At 46.0% G+C, this 22,392-nt stretch overlaps 3 protein-coding genes and 1 long non-coding RNA gene across 7 annotated transcripts in view; 1 reads left to right on the top strand and 3 right to left on the bottom strand.

Annotated features, from left to right (window-relative positions):
* EPS15L1 (epidermal growth factor receptor pathway substrate 15 like 1) overlaps nt 1–2,466 on the bottom strand; it is a 41,194-nt gene extending 38,728 nt beyond the window's left edge. For both annotated transcript variants that reach the window (XM_059489618.1, XM_059489619.1), the window contains exon 1: nt 2,350–2,466. In XM_059489618.1, coding sequence (XP_059345601.1) covers nt 2,350–2,379 — 30 coding nt within the window. In that variant the 5' untranslated portion in view covers nt 2,380–2,466. The remainder of the gene's footprint in view (nt 1–2,349) is intronic.
* Nucleotides 2,467–3,316: 850 nt separating this feature from the next.
* On the bottom strand, nt 3,317–4,265 carry LOC132084578 (uncharacterized). The gene is made up of 3 exons (XR_009420080.1): nt 4,068–4,265; nt 3,632–3,801; nt 3,317–3,525 (listed from the first exon to the last, which is right to left on the bottom strand). It is a non-coding gene; the product is annotated as an uncharacterized LOC132084578 (long non-coding RNA).
* Nucleotides 4,266–4,534: 269 nt separating this feature from the next.
* On the top strand, nt 4,535–9,157 carry C27H19orf44 (chromosome 27 C19orf44 homolog). Its single transcript, XM_059489772.1, has 7 exons — nt 4,535–5,438; nt 5,724–6,081; nt 6,608–6,684; nt 6,767–7,226; nt 7,361–7,456; nt 7,550–7,716; nt 8,070–9,157. Exons 1-7 carry the CDS (start codon nt 5,124–5,126, stop codon nt 8,148–8,150), a joined length of 1,554 nt encoding a protein of 517 aa, XP_059345755.1. The 5' UTR covers nt 4,535–5,123; the 3' UTR covers nt 8,151–9,157.
* On the bottom strand, nt 8,742–21,519 carry CHERP (calcium homeostasis endoplasmic reticulum protein). 3 transcript variants are annotated; one of them, XM_059489770.1, is made up of 18 exons: nt 21,462–21,519; nt 21,199–21,372; nt 20,405–20,586; nt 19,470–19,607; nt 19,095–19,246; nt 18,638–18,749; nt 18,200–18,289; nt 17,360–17,597; nt 16,462–16,640; nt 15,440–15,836; nt 14,151–14,389; nt 13,249–13,382; nt 12,892–12,978; nt 12,161–12,310; nt 11,929–12,045; nt 11,284–11,378; nt 10,601–10,786; nt 8,742–9,438 (listed from the first exon to the last, which is right to left on the bottom strand). In XM_059489770.1, exons 1-18 carry the CDS (start codon nt 21,484–21,486, stop codon nt 9,434–9,436), a joined length of 2,700 nt encoding a protein of 899 aa, XP_059345753.1. In that variant the 5' UTR covers nt 21,487–21,519; the 3' UTR covers nt 8,742–9,433. The 3 variants fall into 3 exon arrangements, with proteins under 3 accessions (XP_059345753.1, XP_059345752.1, XP_059345754.1); XM_059489769.1 differs by lacking the exon at nt 8,742–9,438 and having other exon boundaries at nt 10,593–10,786; XM_059489771.1 differs by lacking the exons at nt 8,742–9,438; nt 21,462–21,519 and having other exon boundaries at nt 10,593–10,786; nt 20,405–20,545; nt 21,199–21,290.
* Between the last annotated feature and the right edge of the window lie 873 nt (nt 21,520–22,392).

Here is a 22,392-nt window from a genome sequence, read left to right as displayed (position 1 = left end):
AAAATGGGTTCAAGTGATAAAAATAGCACAGCTCCCTATCTACCCATCACTACACGTGATGACATCACCATCATTCAAGAGGATTCTGTCATTTGGTGACATCTGCTCATGAAGGGCCAACCCAGGACCATCAACAGTGGCAGAGACAAAAATTTTGAAGAGTGCACTGTTGATGATGTCAAAGCATAACCTGTTAGAGAGGTTCAGTTTGACCAAGAGTTTATCCTCCCCTGCTCTACACTCTCCAAAACATCACCTCTGACCAATGCTTTAGACCACCTCCCAAACAGACCCTTCAGAGCCCTAGCACCTTGTTGTTGAACTTCCAAATTGACTTTTTGTTCAGAAGTTGAAGTCTTGAGCCTGCACACTGTGTTTGTGGTACACAGTGCACGTGCATGGATATTGCTCCAAGTCAATGCTGTGAAATTTCTTCTACAGCCAATTATTCACCCAAGCACTGCTGAAAAGCACCTCAAGATCAATTCTCTACTTGCAGAATTTTACAAAGATTCAGCCTTTCTGACCAATTTTAGGTAAATGACTCAGTGCAGGTCTGGCAAAAAGGCACGAGCAAGCACCTGCCACCAGAACAATTAATTCTCGTTCCTGAAGTCATCTCCGGGTCACAGGGATCTCTGGATCACATTAATTACTTTAAATAAAGTATTATTATGATAATGATAAATGGGAAAATATTTTAAGCTGCTTGAATTACCCAAACTCTTTGCTGCTCTTTAAATGTTGGCATCTTATTTTATAGCTTTCTGAGTGGACATGCCTCAATGTTACAACACACATACCCTCTCCTATTCTGTCTAATTCCATTTCTGGTATTTACTCTAATTAACACACATGTCCTTAGTAATCACAAAACTGAAGCTATTAGAAGAGGAAGTTTATTACCTTAAAGGAAATTCTGTTTACAGCTAGATTACTCTTGACAGTTCGATATATGAAAACAAGTCTTAGAACTACAATGCTTCCACTGAATTAGTTGGAAAATACTATATAAAAATAATGGGTATGTTTACAGAATGTGGTCTTAGTCCCCCTAAACATAACATTGTTTATCAAAAGGAATACTATTGATGCCAGACTCAAAGATCAATGAGAATTTAAACTAGAGAAACTGGATTTCTAGAGTAAGCATTTGATAATTATTTGATTATTACCAATGTATTACAGAATTTCACAACTACAAACCCTTTCACATCCGGAGTTTATCTGACTTCCATATTTTGCACCACATTAATCACATGAATTTTTTGATAACAGTTTGTGTGTACATGGATGTTTTCAGATGTTCACTTAATCAAATCAATGTTAATCAAGACTTGCTAAACAGAAGCTAAACAGCAGTACATGTTCTTAGTAAGACACACAGCAAGTTATGTTATCCAAGCATCACACAACTCCACTGAGAGATAAATTTTTAGAGTATCACAACTCAAAGATCTTTATTAAAAGGAAATTGATACATTTAAATAGTCTGAACTACTAATAGGAGTCATTCAGAATGCCTGACTGGCCTAGGCACAGTATAGAAAGCAGGCTTGGTTTTAAGACGTTGAAGGTAGTGAGATATAAATAAGTACACTGACTCTCTTCACATGGCTATAGAAAATAATAAACAGCGATCACACTGCTTAAGCTTGAATTATTTGGGTGAGAAATAAAATTAAAAAAACTTGTAACAAGAGGAATCAACCAAGGGATCCCAAGCATCCAACCAGAGCTGGACGCAGCCTCTCCCAGGGGTCAGGATAGGCGCCCTGTCCCCTGCCCTGCAGAAGCTTCTCCTCCTCCTGACAGGCGAGCACCTCCCGCTCATCCCTCAGCCCCTTCCCGGTGTCCCCGCTCCCCACCCGGTCACGGCACCCCGCCACAACAGCTCAGCACTTCCCGGCGGCATCACCGCCGGTACCAACAGGAACACGGGCTGACGTGCGGAGCACCAGCCCTGTGCCCTCCAAAGCCCCGGCCCACGGTAGTCCCGGCGGCTCGGGGTGGGGAAGCGCCAGGAGACCCTCTGCCCCTCCCCAGGGACGCAGCTCCAGGGCCTCCATAAGGGGAGGGCGGCGGCGCAGCTTGCGGCCCCCCCAGCACCGCGCACCGCGGTCCCGGGGCACGGCGGGGGCCGCTCGCCGCCCTTGCCCCGCCCGGGTCCCGCTCCCCGCCGCGCCCCGACCCTTATTCCCCGCGGGCCGAGCCCCTCCCGGCACAGGGCCTGTACCCAGCGGCAATTCCAGCCCGGCTGCGCCCGGCTGCGATGCAGCCCCGCTGCCGCTCCCCGCGCCCGCCCGGCCGCCGGTGCGGAGGGCCGCGCGTCCCCGGCAGCCCCGGTACCTGCTGGCTGAGGGGGATGAGCGCCGCCATCTTCCTCCCGCTGGGTCGGGCCGCGGCCGGGGCGGAGCGAGGGGCGGGAGGCGGCGGCCGGGCCGGGCCGGGCGGGCCCGAGGAGGCGGTGGCGGCGGCTGAGGAGGTGCTCGAGCCCCGCCGGCAGCGGCCGCGGCTTTATCGGGGCCCGGCAGGCGCTCCTGGGCGGCAGTTGCCGCTGCCCGCAGCGCTCCACGGAGTCACCCGAGCATTTAGAACGGAAGAGACTTCTCAGGTCATTGAGTCTTTGACACATCACCCCCTTATCCAACATCACTGTCGCTCCCTAAACACCTCCAGGGACAGGGACTTCACCACCCTGCCCAGCTCCCTGGGCAGCCACATCAGCCCAAAACGAGCGAGGTTTGAATGGAGCACAGCGGGCCGCCGAGCCCCATCCCAGAGCACATGGCACAGGATTGTGTCCACACAGTTCTGGAATATCTCCAGTGAGGGATTGCAGTCTGTTCCAGTGCTCCGTCACCGCACAGCAAAGTTTTTCTCGTATTCAGGTGAAACTTCTTGTCATGTTCTGCCTGCTGCTTCTTGTCCCATTGCTGGGCCCCCTGGTCCGTGCTCTGACCCTTCCCTGCATACACTGACAGGGTTCCTCTCCATACCACACATTATAAATATAATTCCCCATTGCTCTGTCCCTTCCTGAGTCGTCTTTACTTTCTAATGTTTTTCTTAAGCTATTGCTCAAAGTACTTCTCCTCCATAGTCCTTCCTCCTGCTATTCCTCAGCCTACTTTACATTAATTTCCTTTTCAGGACTCTAATTTCATTTGTATACACCAATAGTTTCTCAGTCAGATTAGACAAGGAATCTTTAAAACGTGGAAATAAAGAATGAAAACACCCATGGGAATTTCATGTTCATTTCTCGCCAGTTTCTATCTCCAAAATCTTTTGCATAAACCTCAACATCTGTTAATTTCCCCTAGGATGAACTACATGTTTGGAATACAGTCGGGCAAAGAAAGGGGCTCAAGGTGTTCCTCTAGCTAGGAGAAGGAAATTATTTATAAACTGTATAGAGGAATCTCGACTACAGTATAATACCATTCTGCATTATTATTATTCTTCATCCCAAAATTCAGGTCCTCAGCACTAGTTCCACCATGGGTCCAGGTTCATCCCATCCTTTAAAAGACACAGGAAAATTAAGAAAGCAAAACCAGTGCACAGTTCAACTATATTAAAAAGAAATTAAATAATCCACTAACACAGAATAAGGAGAGCAATTTACCTCAGGTCTGATTTAGATCATCAATTGGTCTATTAGATCACAAATTCATATTCAGTCATCCCAGTCTGTGGGCTTCTTTGATCATTAATTTTCCTCAGTGGTAAACAGGCTAAATAATCTTCTGGGTTGCCAGATGCATTTGTTATCAATTTTTATTTCATAAGTCTGATCTGGAATTTTAAACAAAATATATAACTGGAGTATACAGCTGTGTGTATGTCAGCCAGGGTTTTAGAGATAACAAGGGAAAGTTTTTAAGAACATTAAACTCAAGTCTTAGGAACTGACTTACAGCAGAATGGTATCACTAGAAAGTACTAGAAAACTAACCTAGAAGAACAAAAAACTTGGCAAAATAAAAATGATCCATAGCATAAGCTCAATAGCTAAATAATTGTATTACAAGTATATATACAAAGGGCAGGTAATAACCTACAATATGTTGTTTTAGTGAGGAGTCTTAACGCAAATCCTGCGGAACAACTGGATTAATTCCCAACTCGCTCCAATAATTAGCAAATCGCGGGTTTGTAAAAATTCCCGTGTATTGACCGCGGTGCATGCTGGGGTTTGTAGTCGGGGCACAGCTACCGGCGGCTGTAAACCCGCTTGTGATTCGCTGGCGGCGCCGAACCGCCGGGCTGAGCCAATCAGTGGGCGGTATATTGGGGAGTCGCGGACTCCAGGAGCGGGCCGCGCACGGCCCGCCCTGGCCCGGCCCAGAGAAGCCTCGGCCGCCTCAGGCTGGGCGGGCCCCGGGACGGCGTTCTGTCCCACCCTGCTCCGTCCCGGATGGCCGCGATCTCTCGGGCACCCGCGGCCCGATGGCAGGTGAGGCACCGGTCCCTGTCTCAGTCTGTACCTGGGCAGCCTCAGCGCGGGCCGGTCTTGTGTGGGGAGGGATCTGTACAAGCCCCTTCCTATAGCTCCCTACAGGAGGGTGCAGCCAGCTCTGCTCCAGGGAACCGGCGACAGGACGAGGGGACACTCTTGAGCTGTGACAGGGGTGGTTTAGGTTGGACATCAGAAAGGATTTCTTCACTGAAAGGGTGGTCGGACACTGGAAGGAGCTGCCCGTGGAGTCGCCATCCCTGGAGATGTTTAAGGAAAGTCTGGATGTGGCACTCAGTGCTTTGGTCCGGTTAACAACAGGATCAGTCGAAAGTTGGACTCGGAGTTGTCAGGTCTTTCCTAAGGTCGGTAACTCTGTGATTCTTGGCAGGGCCACAGCCGTGTACCCCGCAGGAGCAGCACCCTTGGTGACCTAACGCTGGCGGACACAGATCTGGAGAGCGCCGGAATTACTCCGTCGCACCAGGGCAGGTTCCTGAAGGTGTGCGATGGAAACGCCGCTGGGACGCAGCGCTGCCCGGGGCCGGGGAGCGCCGTGCGGGCCTGGAGCAGCCGGGCAGCCCCGAGCGCTCCGGACAGCGCCGCCCACACGCGGCTAAACTCCGTCCTGAACAAAGTGGCACAGCTAGAAAGCAAAATCATGGCTCAAAAAAAGCACCTGGAACTGCAGAACACTGACTCGGGCCTGAAGGCTTTGGATGAGGAGTGCAGCTCATCCGCCTCTGGGCATGAAGGTGGCGCCAGGGGCAGGAGGTACTGGAAGAATTATGGTGCCACCAGTGGGATTGGGACCCGCAGAGATGCCTGTTCTGGGGAAGAGGAAAGCATGCAAAGCCCTAAAAGGAGTGTTATGGTTAAACAACAGCTTGATCTGGATAGTGATGAAGAGGAAATGAGAGAATTGATGGAGAGCTCTTTGGGGTTTTCCAGTGGAAGTGGGAATCAGAAGGTTCTGGTAAGTGATGCTCAGTAAGGTAGAAAGGTAAATACAAACTTTGCTGGATTATGTATTTTTATTAATGCTTTCATATAACTGTCTTAATTGGTTGCTTTTTATTTAAATAACACTAGCAACTAAATCCTAAATTTGCATTTGTGTCTTGCTCATGATAGGTTTCAGGTTCACATCTTAATATCTTAAAGTTACTCTATTTTACCCACAATGATTTGTTCTCCCTTTAGCAATCTACACATAACAATGAAGTAACACATAAATCTCTTTTTCATGTTCTTCAAAAAGAGTAAGACTCCAGTTCCATCAGGAAAGGCTCCTCCACCTCACAAGGAAGTTTCATCAGCAGAGTTATCTAAAGCATCTTCTTCTCACAACAAAGACTCAGAGAAAAGCGTGTTTGGTAGAGTTAATTCACCAGCACCTTCACCCACCAGCAGAAACCTGTCAGGACATACCAGGAGATCTCAACTGCTGTCATCTTCCACAAAGGACAACACTGTAAAGCGTGCTCTGCCTAAAGCAGGCTACACCAAGCACATCCAAGAATGCCTTGAAAGTGACAGAAGTGAAATAAAGTCATTAGATGAATTATTTTCTGAAGGAGCTGAAGATGCAGAAGATCCATCCAGCAGCAGTTTGAAATGTAAGTTTTTTCTCAGTATCAATTGTACTGATAATCTCCTGATAAATTCTCTAAATAAACATGGGCAAATAGGATTCACTGGTGAAATTTCACACAAACCAAGGCCTGATCAAAGTGATTATCTTGATCTGTTTATTTTTTTTCCTAGTGTAATAGGTTTGTATTTTTCTTAGCTTTTGACTTAATGGGTTCATATTAATGATGCTGCCCTGGGTGACATTATGATGTCAAAACAATTAGAACATTTAAAGTAGTTTTTCTCTATCAGTGGCACAATGTACCAATGGGTGGTCAGAGTGAGAACAGCTGGAAATGAGGGGCAGAAAAAATCTCTTGAACTTCAGGACTGTCAGCTGATCAAAGGAGGAAATTTTAGGAGTTTCTATGAAGTTAAAGAATCAGTGACTGATTGCTATTACTTTTCAGTACTGAAGAAGGATTTTTTTTCCCCCATTTTTGTCACTTACAAGAAAGTGTACTGTAATTTTCATGCAAATTCTCATGTGTAGGTGTCATTTGTTTGCAGACTTTGGACTGAATATCATGAGCCTTGATGATTTGGCACCAGATACTACCAGTAAGTCAGCAGAATTAAAGCAGAAAGTAAGTAGAAATTCCCCACTAGCACATATTCCCAGTCTGCCTTCGGTGGAGTTTGGAGGTTCTAAAATAAACACTTTTACAGGGAAAAGACATTCAGTTTACTCAAGAATCAAACAAATATGTGAAAAAAGATAAATTGCTGGTGGAAGAGGACCAGGCTGCTCTAAAAATGACCAGTGCAATAACTGGTGTGGAAGATTCTTCTGAAGAGGAAGTTGAAAAATGTGTCTCTGAAGCTGAAATCTCTGAACATTTAAGTGGAGTTTCCTCAGATTTCCCTCCACACAAACAGGATTATCCTAATCAGAACAAAAGTACTCTTAATTCAGAATATTCTGAAGATTTTGAAAAGTCTCTGTCTGCAACAGATAGGGAATCTGTAGAGGAACATGCTGAGAGCTGCAGGTCTCCTGGAGCACACCCATCCTCAGGGTCATCCCTGCTGGTCACCCCAAAACAGCACAGCCAGGGCCACCAAGTGACCGTCACAGAAACTGCAGTGCAGACAGCAGAGCCTCCCTTCACCTACTGCTGGGCAAAGGGTGAGTTCAGCCTGTTAGGCTGTGCTGTGCTTTTAGGGCAGCTGCTGTGCCTAGAAACTGCACAAGAACCAGGCAGTGGCACTAAACATTTCCCCTGTCCCCCCCCCAGTAATTCTGATCTCTCCCATGCACAGCAAACCCCACTGCAGTGCTCAGCCCACCCACTGGAACCAGCTACATCGACCCAGTGCCAATTGCCAGTCATGTCATCAGCATGGATGCAGTAGAAGGTACCAAAACCACATTTATTCTTCTTTTTCACTCTATTTTCTGCACCTGAGCCCAGCTTGGTTTGCTCAGCCCTTGCTGTCCCTTTCTCACAGCCCTGACCGCGTACAGCCCCTCGGTTCTTGTCTTACACACCATGTGCAAGCAGCACCTGATGCTGACCCAGCAGTTTGTCCAGAACGTTCACCACCTTCACACAGCCCTCGTGGAGTCATTGGAGCATGAGAAGTTCCACTACCATACCCTGGAAGAGGCTAAAGAGGTAATTATGACAAACCAGAGACCGAGCGTGAATTCCTTTACAAACGCTTGCGGTATTGACAGCAAACCTAGTTTTTCTGCATACGAATAATTAATAAGTTTAAAAGGAAAAAAAAAAGACTCAAGTCCTGCTGGAGGCCATAATTTTTAAAGATTAAGGTTTCTGCTGTAGCATTTAGCTGTCCTCAAATGAGCAGGGGTCATTCAGATGCTGCAACAGAAGGGTCACTTTTCTTTGCTAGTACAGAAACGTGCAGGTATCTTGACATGAAGATTAGTTGCTTTCTACTATTTAATAAATAATAATCTACATAATGAAGACATTAGCTTATTAACTCTTTTTTTTTTTTGCAGTACATCAAGAATCACAAATCCCCACCTCTAACAATTGAGCAAGCACTTGAAGAAATTCGGAGAGAGCCCAGGAGAAATTAAGTGCTTGGACAGTTACTGAACTTCAAGTGACATTTATATTCACAACTCCAAGGCTGAAACAAGAAACCTTTCCAAGTTGCACAGATAACAGGTTATAAACTGTATTGGAAGAATTCATACAAACTGCTAGGTTAGTATAAATTAGTTAGTACAAGTTGCTAATTATTATATATAATTTACTTTTCTATACCTCAATATTGTGTACACAATACAGGGATACACAGGAACCTTCAGCCAGACTATGTCAGCAAGAGACATCAAGATAACACTTCTGCCTAATGGGACTGTGATAAGTCATCACAGTGATAAGTCATTAATGATAAGTCATTCACATTTATCCAGTGAATTGTGAGATCTGTGATCTCATCTATGATGGTGGTAGAAGTGAAAGTCTGTTCTACAGCCCCTGAGAAATACAACCACAGCAGAAAATTACCATATCCTGACTTCAGTGCCATTATCCAAACAGCATTTCTGTATAATCAGCCTTGTCAGATTACAACAAACCCAAACACACACTTGGGTGTGTTTATTAAGATAAATTCAAAACAAGACAGGCCTATAACCAAGCTTCAGGAAATCTCAGCTGCATTTTTTATTTTAAAAAAATTGTTTATTGGAAGGCAAAACAACAACATTCACAAGTTGGTAACATACAGGTGTTGTATGCTGATTCACAGACAGGTACAGTTCCACAACTACAGTAGATCTAGAACAAACTGATATTCCACCATACTAACTGAATGGTTTTAAGAGGGATTTTGCTCTACAAACAAACAACTGGAAAAGGGGCAGACCTGGGGAGTGGAAGTGCAGTGTAAGGGCCTAACAGCTCTAGCTGGTGGTCTCTGGAAACAGTTACAAAAGATTTGTTTCTTTTTTTCATTTAGATTACAGCAACTTTCCAAGAACATCTCATTGATAGAAACGTGTAGAGCAGAGAAAATGGATTCTCTTCTATTGAACTAATTAGCTTTTATTAAAGGGTATATACAAAAATATAAAAAGCTCAAAGACTCTGTTCCATTACAAAGCATTGCCCATCCCTCAGAGTGCTGGGGAAGCTACCAGAGAAGTGACCCTTGTGTCCTGCCCCGAGTGGTGGCTGCAGCAGCTGCTGGGCAGGGCCTGGAGGTGACTGGAAGGTTCTAAAAGCTTGCACAGTGCTCAGAGGTCACCTGCACTGGAACTAGATGCTTCATTCCCCATTTAGACATTAGGATACACTGCTCAGCATCAGTCTGACTTGATCCCAAGGCAGCACCCCTCCACTTCAAATAGAATTAACCTTTTGAGAGAAATAAACATATATTATGGAACTAGAGAACATAGAACCACATCACATAATGTCTGTATTCCACAGGAATGAATGAGGCACAGTCCTGCATCAGGAACAGCTTGAGTGGGGTTTAATTCTGCTATAAAATGGGGAACTAATTAGAAAGTTTTGCAAGATAAATGGGAATTTTTAAACTTGCTAGACGTGTCATAGTGAGACCTGGCCTTTTTTAAGCACTAATTGACAAGTATTGAAGTACATGTCATAGCTTTCAATTTTTCACCATGGTTTTAAAAGTAATTAATTTGTCACTCTGTCCAGACTTTAATCGGGATTTCTAAAAGTTTAATGTTTTGCAGAAGGTGCAAGACATGTTTCTTCAGAGAGCCTTATTCAAATGGTGAAGGGTCTTGTGTTTCATGCTTCACTGAAACAACAGGGAGAAGAGCTCTTACACATTCTGCAGTTACCTAAGCTGTCTGAAGTGTTTGGTGGAATGAGGGTTCTGTTAATAAGGAATTTTTCCTTATGGGCTTTATTTGAACCCATTTGATTCCACCAATCTAGAGGCAGCAGTGACATTTCATTGAGCATGCCAGTTTTCCTTTTAGCTGTTGGCAAGTGCCAATGTTCAATGTATCACAGACTCTGCAAAAATCCATCACTTGGGTAATTGTCTTTTTCTGAACCCTTCCTGCACTACAGGGAATTTATTACAAATTCTGGCTTTGGCAGAATGTGATACTAATGGTAGAAAACTCTGACTAGGGCAGGGGTAAACAGTAAGTGTTGCCTAACTTGGTTCCAACCACAAGGACCTCCCTGCTGTTGCAGCTGTCCCTTGTGTGGCACAGCTCCCCCTCCACGAACTTTGTGACTATTTCAAGTTTTTGTGCGGGAATATTCAAAGATGCAGGTGCTCAGTATTGCAGCCAGCAAGTGACTTACACAGAACACACTTATTAATTAACATTTCAGAAATTAAAACACAACACAATGCCTAAAAAGAAAAACTTGCTGGGTTAATCAGAGTACACATCCACTTACCTGCTGTTTTACTGTATCAGTTACATTAGAAAAAATTAAGAGCTACTGCTATTTTGATTTGGGTTTACAAAAATCACTTTGAAGTCCACAGAGGTTTCTAAATTGCTGAGAAACATTCACTTACATTCATCCCTGGCTTTCATGCGTGCGATAAATGAGTAACTTTTATTTCTTCTGTAGTTTTCATAAGGGTCGTCCAATGCAACTCCCACTCCTTTGTACTGATCCCATTTGTCTCGGATATCACCTCCTTTAATTGGGTCTTGGATTCCTTGCTCCTTGGCTCCCAATCCACCAGATCCACTCCATCCTGCAGCAAGGACACAACATTGCAATCCTTTCACTGCTTTTTTTAGGACTATAATTATGAAGACAAACACATTTTGGAAACAACCAAAGACAGCATCACTTTGATAAAGCAGGATGGGAAGAGACAACCTGAAACAGCACATGAACTGTCCCATTTATCTCACAAGCATTAATATGCAGAGATTCTAGGAGCTGACAGCAGCAGTATCCCTAAAAACTGTTAGGAGGATAAGAAGAAAAGCAGTGCAAGTCCAATCTGTCCAGTCAGCCCTGCTGACCTGCACTGCAGGGAGATGAAATACTTCAGGTAGGGTCAGTTCTATCTGATGCCAAACTCACATCCCTGTCTTCTGTATTTTACATCTCTGAATATTCTTATGCTGACCTTGGAATGCCAAGGAATAATTCCTTATGAACATGCATTAATTAATTACATCTAAGACTTCGGTGTCTAATTTTGTTTCTTGGCTTGTCTAAGATTCTACAACAGCACCTTACCCATTTTCACTAGCATTTGATGGCCTTTATTTTCTTCTCCAAGTCTCGATTCTGGTATAGAAGGCCCAGAACTGGAGCCCAAACCAGCAGAAGAACTAAGAAAACAAGAACAACAAATTTAGAACCAGTGATGTTATTCTGACACAAAACACAGTCAGTTCTATTCTGTTAAGCATTAACATCCAACACAATTCTATCCACTCTACTAAGCTATTCTTTACTACAGCCATCAGATTATGCAGTTATTGAGGTGCCAGAAACACATCACCTGCTTCTCAGCACAAGGGAAATCAAACAGAATCACACACAGAATCACACAGAATTTCTAGATTGGAAGAGAAACTGTGCTCTTCCCAATGGAGCACACAGAGAATTACTCCTGCTCCCAAGGAAGGTATACACAGACTTCACAGTTTTGCAGTTTTCACTTCAGCATGCAGTTTTGTTAAAATAAAAAGCCACCACAATAGAGTAATATTCTCTCTACAAGCCCATCTAGCAGATAAATTGTTTCTAGATCTGCTCTCCATCATCTTTCCTGCTCTTTGATGAAATGCTGATTATCCCCTGGTAAGGAGGCAGAGCCCCTGCAGGCTCTGTTCCAACAGCCCAGGTGAAAGGAGACAGAACCAAAGCAGAGCTTACGGAGGAGTGGGGCTGCGAGAGCGGGACCGGCGCCGCCTCCCCGGGGAGTAGGATTTGGAGCGAGACCGGGACCGAGAGCGCGAGCGGCTGTGCGAGGAGCGGGACCTGCTGCGGCTTCTGAAAGGGAGAGCACACAAGTTACCACAGCAACCCCGTGGATCCTTGGGTCAGCCTCCAGGGTTGGGGTTTCCCCACTCCCACACTTCCCAAAGTCCAACCCCCTGTGCCCTACCTGGACTGCGAGCGAGAATAGGATCGCGACCGAGAGCAAGAGCGGGAGCGGGATCTCGAGTAGGAGCCGGATGATTTTGAAGATCGTGAGTGAGACCGAGAAGATGAACGGCCTCGGCTTTTAGAGCGACTGCGAGACCGAGAGGGCCCACTGCACAAATGAGCAGAGAAACTCCACTGAGATTCCATGGAGAAGCACCACAAACACAAATCTACTCCTGATCAAATTCAAATTACACACAAGCACTACTTCTGCAGGGAAAGTGAAAGCTTGAGTGTGAAAAACTCTTTCACAGAATCACAAAGCAGTTTGGGTTGGAAGAGACCTTAAAGCTCATCCAACCCCTGCCATTGGGCAGGGACGCCCTCCTCAAACCAGGTTGCTCCAAGCCCTTTGTGATTTTGTGATTTCACAGAATCACAAAGCAGTTTGGGTTGGAAGAGACCTTAAAGCTCATCCAACCCCTGCCATTGGGCAGGGACACCCTCCTCAAACCAGGTTGCTCCAAGCCATGTTTAACCTGGCCTTGGGAACTTCCAGGGATGGGGCACCCACAGCTGCTCTGGGCAACCTGTGCCGTGTCCATTTTCTGCAGATTAGACAGAAATTCCAGCACATTGAAACTCATTCTTCCATCAGCATGTTGCTGAATAGACTTTCCCTCTGCATTTAGCCCAAGCATCTTCCAGATGAACAGCACAGAGCAGAAGGTGGCACACAGGAACTCTCACCTATTTCTCTTCTCTTGCCCTTTCCTCCGCCTTGCTCTCATTTTAGCTCTGAAGAATTCGTACAGTCCGTTCTGCTCCCATCCTTCACTGCAACAAATCAACCACACAGAACCCACACGTGTAAATTCCATTTCAGTGGAGACCTTAAGGATTTTCACAGAATTTTGTACATAAAAAAGGGTCTGGGAAAACTGTCTCACAAATCTCAGTATAAGATCAAACAGCAAGTGCAGCTGCAATACAACAACAGCATTAAGAGAACCAAGACACAGGCAAAAGAGAGGGAGGCACTCCATGATTTGAGGCAACATCTTAGAGCATTTTCCTTACCATTTTATTGCCTACACCTACTCTTACCTGTTTCTAGGCCTGTCATGAGATGGTGGACTATAAAATGCCTCAACTGCAGCCAGAAGTCTCTCACTGGGGGGCATTGGAGGTGGAAGACGAATATCTTTAGGATCTAAAGGTTTATACTCGTGATCTTCAAGCTGCCAGAAACAAAACAAATTACATTTGTGTCATGTGTCATGGGGAGGCTACCTGAAGAGTTAAATACAGATTTAGCTGTAGAGATCTCAAATTTCAATACTGGATAAAAAATGATCTGGAAATAAGGATTCTGTAGACAAACCAGTGCTTCCTCATGCTATCACTATTGTGAGCTCTCTGAGAAAAGCCTGCACTGTACAGGTTGAAGTATTAAGTGGATCACCAGGTAGATAAAATGCAAATCTCATCCACCTTTGTGCTGGATGGAGCCTGGCACAAACTGGTGTTCATCTCAAATACAGAATACATAAATGTAACTATCCCTGGAGATGCTGATGTATGTTTCCTGTTCTCTATCTCTCTTTGTATATATAACATTGATATTGTAAAACATCTTCAAGAGAATTCTGATTATGAAGAACTAAAACAGTGGCCCCATCAGATCTGTGAGGTCTCTCTGGTCATCTGGAAATGACTGGGGATTTCCATTTCCTACAAAGAGGGTTGAACTTGCAAGGATAAATTGCTCTTTCACACTGTGGGTTCAACCAGCTTCCTCTAGCAAACAACACACAAAAATTCTCACCATTTCCACTACTTAGTCCCCCAAACTACTCCTGCTCTTATACCCTAAACTTGCTTGTGGAATGGAAGGATTTGAAATCATACACATCAATGTTGAACTGTCCCTAATAACAACAACAGGTTTTGGATCTTTCAATCCCACCAGTGCCTTGGTTTGAATCAGTCCCATAGCAAGCACTTACTTTGACCAGTGGAGCCATCAGGCCAGCAGGAAGATCAAAGTAGGGAACATTTGGCACCAGGCTGGGATCATCATGGTTCATGTGAGGGGGCCCTTGGCGCCGCATGTGAGGGGGCTGCCCGTTAAATCCATGTGGGGGAGGCCCAAAATCTGGGTGCTGTGGCCCTCCCCAGGGAGGATGCTCACTGATACCAGGATGAGGCAGTCTGTGACCAGGATGATGATGAGGAGGTCCAATTTCTGCAGAGTGGGAGGGTTAAAATGTTTTATTTAGCCATTAAAGAAAGAAGGCAGTCAGAGATGTACTTTAATTACTGCGTTTATCCTAAAACCCAATCTCAGCAGATCCAGCAAAGCACCAGAAATGAAGGACCAGAGGCTGGCTACAGGTCCCTGCAGTGCATTTACCTCCCTGGCCACACTCTCTAGACAACAGGATAGCTCAGCCCCAAGCCACTGCTTCCTTTGGGACATACTGTGGTCAAAAGGACTCAAATCCATTGGTTTTCAACCATTTTTGGACTCGGAAAATTGAGAAACCTTTAGGATTAACATAGCAACTCCTACACAGAAACTCCTATTTTCTAAATGACTTGTCACACAGAACCAGGGTGATCTTTGGCCTTCACACTGACAAGGATCATTCCAGAGTAACAGCAACTCCAGCAGGTGAAATGGAAACTACCTCTGGCCAGGCAAGCTGCACCAGGTTACACTCCTACACATTCCCATGTTCCAACAACAGAACAAGCCCAATGAGGAGGAAGAACTGGAGGTAAGGATCGTTTCACCACACACTACCAAGCCACACAACATTAAATGCAGAAAACTAGAGAGCCTGGCAGCCAAAATAAAAAGAAAGAACAAATGAGTGTATGTACAGGAATAAATCCTTTCAGCCTTCCTCTTATCTTCCTCCATCTACACAGGTCACAGCTCTCATCAGCCCTCACCTATGGGCTGATGTGCAGGTGGTTAAATTTACAAGAAAATGCTGCTTCTCACCTTTGAACTTCCTACTTTTAAAGCAAAGTAGTTGCAAAAGAGGTGCCTGTAGAGATGCTGACTTGAATTTGGACTACAATTTCTTATTCATTAGGGAAGACTCAAAAAGCAAGGAAGCATCCAACTCTGCATGTGTTTCCTACTGAGTTCTTAGCAGTAGCTTCCCAAACTCCCAAACTAAGGAAAATCACAGCAATCCACAACTGTCATCCCAAATCACTAAATAATTTTGTAATGGCAATCAGCATTACAACACAAGAAAACCTGGCCTGGTACACACTTTACCTTGAGGAAAATCCCCCTGGGGGTAATCAAAACGATGAGGATAAGGAGGCCTTTCAAAGGGATGGCGAGGTGGAAAATCATCCTGCATGAAGCGAGGTGGAAAGCGGTTGAAATTATGCGGATGCGGGGGCTGGTTGAATTGGGGATGTTGCTGATGTGGAGGAAATGGGCCTCTGAAGTGAGGTGGCCGCTGCATTCGAAATGGAGGTTCCCTCTGACCCCCACCCCATGGAGGCTGTTCATGCTGGTTGTTCCATGGTGCTTCAAACTGGTTGTTCCATGAAGGATCAGGCTGGTTGTTCCAAGGTGTTTCTCGCTGATTGTTCCAGCCTTGATCTCTCTGTTCGTTCCACATTCCTTCGTGGTTGTTATTCCAGGGAGGACAGTGAGGTGGTCCCTGGAGGTGAAGTCATGAGGTTACAAGAATGAAGAACACAATAATATACCTTCCTAAAGAAATACAGCCCATGCACAGGTGAAAAAACATTTCAAATACGAGTCTGAATGACTGCAACTTCAGAAAAAAGATGGGAAAAGACCAAACTGTTACTGAACCAAACAGCTCTTTGTCATAGGAACAGCGTGGTGGTTAATAAACTGAAATAGGATTAACTGCACTCAGAATGACAAAAGGTTACAAGAATGAAGAACACAATAATATACCTTCCTAAAGAAATACAGCCCATGCACAGGTGAAAAAACATTTCAAATACGAGTCTGAATGACTGCAACTTCAGAAAAAAGATGGGAAAAGACCAAACTGTTACTGAACCAAACAGCTCTTGTTCATAGGAATACCACCGTAGTTGTGGTGGTAAACAAACTGAAATAGGATTAACATTTTGCCTTTAACTGCACTCAGAATAACAAAACTTAGCATTGAAATCTGGATTTATAACTTTCACAGCTTCTAACTCTCTAGCTTTTCACTGCACTTCCACAACCAAGGTGGTCATTCCCAACCTCCACAACCAAGACAGTCATTCTAAACCTCCACATGGGTTTTTAGAACTGTTTCTTACCTGTTGTTGACCCCACGGCGCAACAGGGTGAGGTTGGTCAAACCAGGGTGGTTTATTTGGGGGAATCTGATCATGAGATCCAGGCCCACGTGGTCCACCTGAGGCAGGATCCTGCACTCCAGACCCAGTTGTGTCATACTCTGTAGAACCAGCCAGAGGCAGCTGAGATTTACCATCATCTGGAACAATTTAGAGACTATTGTCAGCATCAAAATCACTTGCAGTTAATAAAACATCAGCACACCAGGCTCCAGATTAATTCCTTCTGCAGAAATCTAATTACTGGGAGACAGGATTTCTGATCCATTTAACACTCATCTCTGGTTCTTTTTATATTCAAGCATCCACCTGCACCTGCTGCAAGGTTCTGAACAGATTCAAGCTGTTGCCTGAACCAAACCAGCAGTGCATTGTGGCTCATTATTTAAAAAGGAGTGTGTCGCAGACATTTCTCTACAGAAATCCTTTCTTTCAGATTTCTGCGTCTTCAAGAGGCCAGAGGGCCCCCGAAGAGAAAGTAAACAATTATTATCAGCTGCTAAAAAATGCAACAAAAACACCTTGATTGGCTCATTTTCTATGTTTATAATTAAGAGCCAATCACCAATTCAAGCCAAAAAACTGAGTCCTTAACCACAACTTTGTTGTGAGTTCTTCTCTATCTTTTCTTAACTTAGCTAGCAGCTCTGCAAACCTCTCTCTATGTATTCTATTTAGTATAACTATAATGTATTATATCATATATTAATAAATAAACCTTCTAATCAAGATACAAAATTCACCATCTCTCTCTCACCAGCAGCGACCCACTCAAGTCGCTGTAATAGGAGTGGAAAAAAAAAAAGGCATAACATTGTCAGCCAGTGAATTTTGCACAGGTCCCAGGTCAGGTCAGTACCTGCTTGTGTGACTGGAACAGATGGTGGAGCTGAGGCTGGGGCTGCTGTGGGGGCCTGAGGTGGGGGTGTTGATTTCACCTCGTTCTCTAGGGGGGGGATTTGGATCTGCTGCTGCTGCTGCTGCTGCGTTAAACTGTTCACAAACTCCTCGTGCTGAGTTTTCAGGTTCTGAATCTGCTGTTGGAAAGCCACTTGCACAGGCTGGACAACCGTTGCATATTCAGTGATCAGATTTGCCTGGTAAAAGAAATTAAGAACAAGTGAACACTGAACCTACAACACCCACCTTATCCACTTGTTCCAAATTCCCTGTATTGCCCTTCATCCTCTCTCCCAAAAAATGCCTGAGGATGCAGGATAATGGTGGCAGAACCACCCAGTGTCATTACAAAGCTTTGTGGAGATTTCCAAAACATTCTCTGCGAGCTGAAACCCACCACCTTTAGTACTGCCTTTCCAATACAGCTCAAACCAACAGCATTCATTACTAATAATAAAAAGGAAAAGTTCCTGCTGCCACTACAATTTTTATATTCAATGTATCCAATTTAAAGCCCTGTTTCCTTGTTTCCTTTTAACCAAACACTCCCTGCCATACAAGACACTGTCAAATATGTACAGGACTGTATCAGTCTGTATCCTGTATCCAGGGCCACATCAGCAGCTGGATTATTGAATGTTTGAAATAGCAAGGTTATATTTTACATTATTTTTTGTAATCCCTTGTAAGCAACTTCAAGGGAGGGGAAGGGAGACAAAAATTAACATTATACTTTGAAAAGGAAAATCATTTTCAAAATATTTGTATAAATAAGAAAACTGATATTTTTGTGGCTAACCTGGTACTGGCCAAGTCCAAGAGCTGGGCTTTGTAACTGCTGAATAATGGACTCATCAAAGTACCCATTTTTCTCCCATAGCTGAAGAAGCTGCATGAATAAGAGTGAAAAGATTTTAGAAATTATGAACAATCAAAGAAATACTGAGCCACAGCATTTTTGTGTCTTCAGCTTTTCATAAGACCTAGGATTTTTCTAATTATTTTTGAATTATTAAAGATTCAGATGCATTCATCATTGTGATAACTCTTAAATAAAGCCTAAGGACTTTGAAGTTCTATTTTAAATGTGTACTAGAGCACCTTCTATAATAAACTTTATGAAAACAATCAGACTAGAAAAATCTCACTCACCTTCTTGCACCTGCCTATTTGTGAATTTACACAGCACCAACCTAACAAAGCAAAAGTCAAAGTTAAACCAAAACCAGATACTCACTCTGGCAATTTTCTGTTGCTTATCTTCCTCCACTGCTAGAAAACTGGTACAATAAATAGGCACCACCACCTTCTGTAAAGCAGCCAGAAGATCTCGTGCTTGCTTCCTCTGGCTTCAAGAAAGGAATGGGCAGAGTTATCTTCTTCACTATAACACCAAGTGCATTGGAATATTCAATTAATCTCAACTTCTGCTATACTAAAAGTAGCGGAATCATGAAATAGAGTGTTCTCTCCCGAATGACTTTATTGTAAAATCTTGTCTGGAGGAAAAATACACAAAGTAGGTAAAATGGTTTTACCTAAATTTGATTACTAAAGCACTAGATCAAATCTATGGACATCTAAGGACAGCTGATAAAAACAATAAAATATGAAGTGACTAGTCAAACCAACACTGTATCTAGGAGAAAAACTTGATCAAAACAGCAAACTGAAGCCCAGAACTGAATTCTTACCAGTGATGCAAAACATCATTGATCAGGTAGATGAGGTGCAGGCGCAGCTCAAAGTGAGCTCCGTCCGCCGTTATCCGGTTCCGCAGGTGCCCGGCCATCAACTCACAGTGAGCAGGAGACTTGGCATTACTAAACATCCAGTTCTTGCCAGCCTTAGAAAAGCAAATTTTAAAATATTTTTAGTCAGTCTAATGTGTTCCCATGATATAGGCTTCCTATAGTTCTGAAATAACTGCAGGAAGGTTTTCAGGTAACAGCTTTCATCTAACCTGCCACACAACATGGATATAAAGCTGTTGGTAATGTACAGAGAATCTCAAAATTCAAATGGACACACAGTGCCACCAAATCCCTGTGCAGATTCAGATCACTTACTGAGATTGCATCTTTTGTGCAAGTGTCAATTATTGGCTGCAACAAGTTGTCAAATTCGTTCATATCTAACTGGGTTTCCTCCAAAACTTTTTGCATTTGTTGCTCGATTGCAAGGGCTACTGCTGATGTGACTTGTTCCTGAATAAAACAAGAACAAAATAAAGAAGGAAAAAAAAAAAAAGAGAAAGAATTACATTACAGCCAAAACTCTTTTAAAGAATGAAGCTGCTGTATCCTTATCCTCTTGGACCTAAGTGGCAATCTCAAAAACCAAAATCTTTTACAGGCACTGTGACTTCATGAAAATGTTTCAATTCTTTCGTTCTGAAAAGAAAAGACTCTTCATATTTTCCTGGAGAAATCCAGTTTACTTCTCCACTTCCAGTTTACTTTTCTACTTCTACTTCTAAAATCTATCATGTAATAAAAAATAATTACAAAAACTCTTAAGCATAAGGAACATAACCAAGGCACAATGAACTCTTCAGTTTGGTTTTCAGCAGCTTTAACAGTTAAACATCTGCAAAAATCAGCTAGCTGATAGCACACAGTTCCCCTCCAGTATAAGTCAGAATACTACAAACTGGAATATCTTGCAGTTCCCAGCAATTTGCAGCATCAAACCAAGGTTAAAGCAGTCACAATTTATTCCACTCTAAAACTAACAAGATTTTTCAAAGAGCAAATAGAAGGTTTTAATCACAGATCACTCATCCCATAATAACATAACCCATATGCAATCATAACCCAACCTACACATCAGACACATCCATTCTAGGGGAACAATGGTGTTTGCCACACAACAAAAGTAAGGAAAGCAACATCCCTTCTCCTCACCTCCAGCTCTGCTCAGCACTAAACCATCCTTTCCCCCTTCACTCCTAATCCCACTGACAGGCCGGGACACACCAGATGAGTGCTCATCTCAAACCAACCTGTCTCATGGCCAGGAGATGCTGCTCCTGCTGCTGCAGGTTCCACTGACTCTGCTGGATGAGCTCCTCCACAGACGGGGTGCCCTGAGGGGCTGGGATGGGCGCAGCCGGCGGCAGCGAGGGCTGTGGCAGGGGCTGGATCTGTGCGGAAGCCTCGATATCTTGGCTTTGCTTGCACAACACTATCAGACAGAGTAAACTTTGAAAGTAAACCTCCCAGAGAAACCTGCTACCACCAGCCCACGGGTGAAAATGGCACCAGTTCCAAAGAGACCCTCGCTCTGAGGGGGTGAGAGGGGTCTCCAGAGCTGCTCGGACAATGCTCTGACACTTGGAGGGATTCTTGGGGTGTCCTGTGCAGGGCCAGGAGTTGGACTCGATGATCCTGATGGGTCCCTTCCAACTCAGCACATTCTATGATTCTACGGTTAACGCAAAATCACAGGTGGCCGGTGCCAAAGAGGAGAGTCAGCAACTCCCTGTGCACTTCCAGAGGGACAACTCCAGGACAAGCCGAGTGAGTTCCGGCTCTCCAGGTGCCGAGCTCCGTCTCACCACGCCGCCCGTCCCTGCGGCTCCCCCTGCCCGCCTCCAAACCCACAACCGGGGCCGTGAGGAGCCGCGGGCAGCGCTGAACCATCTACCGGGAACCCCGAGCGCCGCAAACCGGTCCCGGCGGAGCAGGACGAGCCCAGAAGAGACAAAAGTGTCTCCGCCGGCCGACCCCGAGACCCCGCGGCCGGCGAGGGAGGGAGCCCCGAGCCGGCCCTGCCCGAGCCGCAGGCCCCACTCACGCTGCTGCTGCTCCAGGGCCAGCTTGTACTTGTAGTAGCCGTAGAAGTCGCCCCCGAAGAGGAAGGAGAATTTGGGGTTCTCCTTCTGCTTCTCCATCGTCATCTTCTCGAACTCGGGCCCGTTCCGCGCCACAAACTGCGCCAGCTTGTCGATGACATTCCGCAGCTCCTGGTCTGTGGGGAAGCAGCGCCGTCATCCCCCGCTCTCCCCCCATTCCCGCGGTCGCCCCCCGTTCCCCCCGCAGCCCCCGATGCCCCCTCACCGTCGGGCGGCAGCGGCATCTCCATGGCCGCGGCTCCCCGGCCCGCTGGGCCGCGCCGCACTGCCCGCCGAGCGGCTGCGACACCCGCGCGGCCGCGCTTTACGGCCCCGTCGCCGTGGAGACGGCGCGCGGCGCCGGTGACGCGGGGTCGCATGGCGCGGTCGCGGCGCCCTTAGGAGAGCGTGGAGGAGCCGCGGCTGGACTCACTCGGGGCTCGACTCTCCCTCGCACCCCGCGCCGGCCCCTGCCCGGACTCCCGGCCCTGGACCCCGCGGCCCCGCAGCCCCTCCGGCCGCCTCCCCGAGCCCCCCAACTTCGCCGTTTTCAGCGGCCCCGGCGCCGAGGGGCTCTGGGGGGACGCGGGGGCCGCGCCCCGGGCTCGCAGCCGCTCAGCCGTTTTCAGCGGCCCCGCGCCACGAGAAGCGCCCTCGCCGGACCCTTTTGGGGATCCCCCGGTGTGGGGCAGAGCCCGCAGCCCCGGCGGGGAGCAGCCCCCCCTGACGCGGCCTTCCTCCAACTCGGCCTCCTCGTCCTCCTCCTCGCCGGCCCCCCCGAGCGGGGGGGAGTCCTCCAGCCCCTCTCCCTGGGGCTGCCAAGGGCCGGGGACCAGGCTGAGCGAGGGGGGCACGGCCGGGACCCCCCCTCTGCAGTCGGAGCCGGGTGAGTGGGGGGGGAACAGCCCCATGTTACGCCTAAATGAGACTCCCACAGCCCCCAACTCTGCCTCAAGTGCCCCCAAACTCTGTCCTGAGTGCCCCCAAACTCTGCTCCCCAATTAGCCTGAACTGTGCCCCCCATGACCCCAAACGCTGCCCCAGCTGACCCTAAACTCTGTCCCCCAATTAGCCTGAACTGTTCCCCTCCATGACCCCCAACTCTGCCTCAAGTGCCCCCAAACTCTGTCCCCCCATGACCCCAAACTCTGCCCCAA

This window comes from Ammospiza nelsoni, chromosome 27, assembly GCF_027579445.1.
Source record: "Ammospiza nelsoni isolate bAmmNel1 chromosome 27, bAmmNel1.pri, whole genome shotgun sequence".
Taxonomy (NCBI): domain Eukaryota; kingdom Metazoa; phylum Chordata; class Aves; order Passeriformes; family Passerellidae; genus Ammospiza; species Ammospiza nelsoni.
The sequence above is the reverse complement of the archived record's forward strand: the minus strand, read 5'-3'. Positions and strand labels throughout refer to the sequence as shown.

Excerpts from the sequence above, each read along its gene's own strand:
- C27H19orf44 (XM_059489772.1), top strand. The coding sequence starts at position 5,124 with ATGGCTCAAAAAAAGCACCTGGAACTGCAGAACACTGACTCGGGCCTG. Across the intron at positions 6,685-6,766 it reads CAGCAGAATTAAAGCAGAAA|GGAAAAGACATTCAGTTTAC; the intron begins GTAAGTAGAAAT and ends ACACTTTTACAG. Across the intron at positions 7,717-8,069 it reads CCCTGGAAGAGGCTAAAGAG|TACATCAAGAATCACAAATC; the intron begins GTAATTATGACA and ends TTTTTTTTGCAG.
- CHERP (XM_059489769.1), bottom strand. The coding sequence starts at position 21,486 with ATGGAGATGCCGCTGCCGCCCGACG. Across the intron at positions 14,390-15,439 it reads CCAGGGGGATTTTCCTCAAG|AAATTGGACCTCCTCATCAT; the intron begins GTAAAGTGTGTA and ends CCCACTCTGCAG. Across the intron at positions 13,383-14,150 it reads TGATGGCTCCACTGGTCAAA|CTTGAAGATCACGAGTATAA; the intron begins GTAAGTGCTTGC and ends TGTTTCTGGCAG.